Here is a 2673-nt window from a genome sequence, read left to right as displayed (position 1 = left end):
CCCTGATCTGCTTATTCATCTCTGAAATGGGTCTATCAACCACCAGCCGTCTGGGCACCAGGTGAGACTCCACTCTTCCACATCCCCTGCTAGAAAGACATCATGAATAATTAATGACACTGAAGCCATCTGGTAATGCAGCAGAACAGCTCCAGGGACTTAAGAAACTGGGACTCAGGAGACCTAAGTTCTATCCTGAGCTCCTAACTTGCTGGGTGAGCTCCCCTCACATCTTTCCTCATCTGTAAAATGAGGGGACAGGGCCAGGATCTTCCCTGCACCCAACCCTTAATGGATATGGGGCTCCCATCATGAGCCCTTTCCACTGCCCCCCCATTCCAGTCTTAGCTGGCATTTCCCCATCTCCCTTAAATAGGCAAGCTTGCTTTTCCCAAGGTCCAAGAAGGACATTTACTTCCCCTAAATTCAGCCTTATGAGAGTGTTAGCACTTAAGGAAACAAATTATATACTCAAGTGTTTAAAAACCGTTTATTATGCAAAATGTTAACTTTTATAAAAAGTTTAATATACATTGCATGGTTACAGAAAGTCACCTTCCTGCAAAAAAGGTACAAAAGCTATATACTCTATTATAGAGTTCATAAACAGGGCAACAGAGCCTTTCTCCAAGGAGACCAGAAGACCAGCTCTACTGCTGCCTTGGCAGACTTTGGAGAGCAGCCACTCCCCCCACAACCTCCACACTGTGAAAGACAGTCTTTAAAACTTGGGGGTGGGGTGGGGGCTGGGAGACGTTGCCCAGCTGGTGCCCAGAGCTAGCTCTGGCTCTTTAGGCCACCCAAGTTCACAGTCCTTCGTTCCCGGGCGCCAGGTCCAGCCTCGAGGCAGGGGTTTGGGGAAGTCAAGTGGGCAGGGCGAGGTTGGGGCCCATCCATGCCCTCGGGCTTCCGGCCGTAGAGGGTCCCGGGGTCCCAGGCGGAACGGGCGCCAGCACCTGCGTTCTGGGCGGGGGGAGGAAAGAAGACCAGGGAGCCATCAGTTTCCGCCGAGCGCGCCGAGGCGGGGGCCGTCCGCAGACTGCCCGGCGCCAGGGAGGAAACTTGGTCTCTACCTCCAGCTGATAACTCCGAGCCCCATGCTGCCCCCACCCAGTTGGCGCCAAAGGACCACAGGCGGAGCTTGCAACCACCCCGCCCTCTTGGAATTGACACTAGCTGGGAGAGGGCTGAGGAAGGCATAGCTTCCTTTACGATTCCAAACTACAAACAGAACGGCTATTTTATTTACCTGCGCCTACTTTTTCTCGTGTCTTTGGCCATCGGGGGAGGGCAGGGGCAAAATGCGTTCAAGGTTGAAACGCACATCGGATGGGAATTGGTTCTGTCATTCATTTAATGTAACCACAGGTAAGTCACTAGCCCCTCTCCGACCTCCTTTTCCCCAAACTGAGGAGGCAGTAATCCCTTAAAAGGCCAACCAATTCCAAAATTTGTCGTTTAAGCACCGCTCCACCTCCACCCCCTGGGCGAAGGCGGGGATACTCACCTGGAGGCGCCAGGACTGCCAGGTCAGTGGCAGAAGCTCCTCTTGTCGTTGGAAATCACAAGTTCCGGAGCGAGCTCGGCTGTCTGAGAGAAGGGAAAGAGGGGAAAGTCATGCATGGCATTTGGGGGTTTTAGGGGGTCCTGGCAGCATCCGGGCTCTGGAGCTCAGCCCCGCCCCAGCTCCCGCGCACGCCCCCACACACCTGGATGGGAAGATGCGGGCCGTCTGGGGGTCCAGGGGCGGGCTCGGCCAGAACCACCTGCAGGTCGAGGATATAGTCGATGACGCGCTGCAGGATTTCCACCTGGCTAAGCTGAGTGCCTCGCGGGACTCCGGGGACCAGTTCCCGCAAGCGCGAGTAGCAGTGGTTCATGTCGTCTAACAGGCTCAGCGGCTCTTCGGCTGCCGGACCCTTGCCGCGACCGCGCGCGATGGCCAGGCTGCGTTCCGACAGGCAGCACACCGCCTCGTAGCAGCCGCGCACCGGGCTCAGCGCCTTCATTCTGAGGAATGAGACTGGAAGTGCCGAAAGGACGAAGAGAGCGAAAGAACCCCCAACAGCAGCTGGTAACGCGCGCACGCTAGCCGCGGCCCCACTTATAGAGCCCGCCTCGAAGGCACGCCCCTTTATGCAAAGCGTGCGCCTCGGCCCCGCCTCCGCCAACCCTGGGCGTTCACAACCCGGTTAAATTGCAAACAGGCTTCCTCCGGCTGGTCTGACGCCGAATACCGCGGAGCCGCGGATTCAAAGAATGAGGAAGCGCTGATACTGGGGAGAGGCAGGCCTCTTGGCCAGCAAGGATTTTAAAAATCACTTAAAACCATTAACTTTAAGAATTTGCCTTTTCCTGGCAGCGCCCCAGATCTTTGAGCTCCCCTGTCCCCTGCCAGTCCACCCACAGCCCAACACTAGTTCGAACCCACAGCTCCTCTGAGGTCATAAATCCCTGAACAGCAAAGAAGCTTTTTTTTTTTTTTTTTTTTCTTTTTTTTTTTAAAGCAAAGGATTTTTCAAGGGAAACTTGTAAGGAATTAGTGCCGCCTTGTTCCCCAATTTGCTGTTCGTCTGACCTCCAGACTCACTGGCGTCAGGAATTATCTTGTGACCAGAGGGGAAAAAAATTAATTGCGGTGAAGCTGAGGTTACAATGAAGAAAACAGATTTG

General features: G+C 54.5%; 1 protein-coding gene across 1 annotated transcript; it reads right to left on the bottom strand.

The window, feature by feature from the left end:
- Positions 1 to 476: 476 nt before the first annotated feature.
- On the bottom strand, positions 477 to 2106 carry ID3 (inhibitor of DNA binding 3). The gene is made up of 3 exons (XM_036088980.2): positions 1710 to 2106; positions 1508 to 1590; positions 477 to 963 (listed from the first exon to the last, which is right to left on the bottom strand). The coding sequence occupies exons 1-2, from the start codon at positions 2007 to 2009 to the stop codon at positions 1531 to 1533; spliced, it is 360 nt and encodes a 119-aa protein (XP_035944873.1). The 5' UTR covers positions 2010 to 2106; the 3' UTR covers positions 477 to 963; positions 1508 to 1530.
- Positions 2107 to 2673: the final 567 nt, after the last annotated feature.

This window comes from Halichoerus grypus, chromosome 5, assembly GCF_964656455.1.
Source record: "Halichoerus grypus chromosome 5, mHalGry1.hap1.1, whole genome shotgun sequence".
Classification (NCBI taxonomy): Eukaryota; Metazoa; Chordata; class Mammalia; order Carnivora; family Phocidae; genus Halichoerus; species Halichoerus grypus.
This window is presented reverse-complemented; position numbering and strand designations above follow the sequence as displayed.

Excerpts from the sequence above, each read along its gene's own strand:
- ID3 (XM_036088980.2), bottom strand. The coding sequence starts at position 2,009 with ATGAAGGCGCTGAGCCCGGTGCGCGGCTGCTACGAGGCGGTGTGCTGC. Across the intron at positions 1,591-1,709 it reads GCCCGCATCTTCCCATCCAG|ACAGCCGAGCTCGCTCCGGA; the intron begins GTGTGTGGGGGC and ends CCCTTCTCTCAG.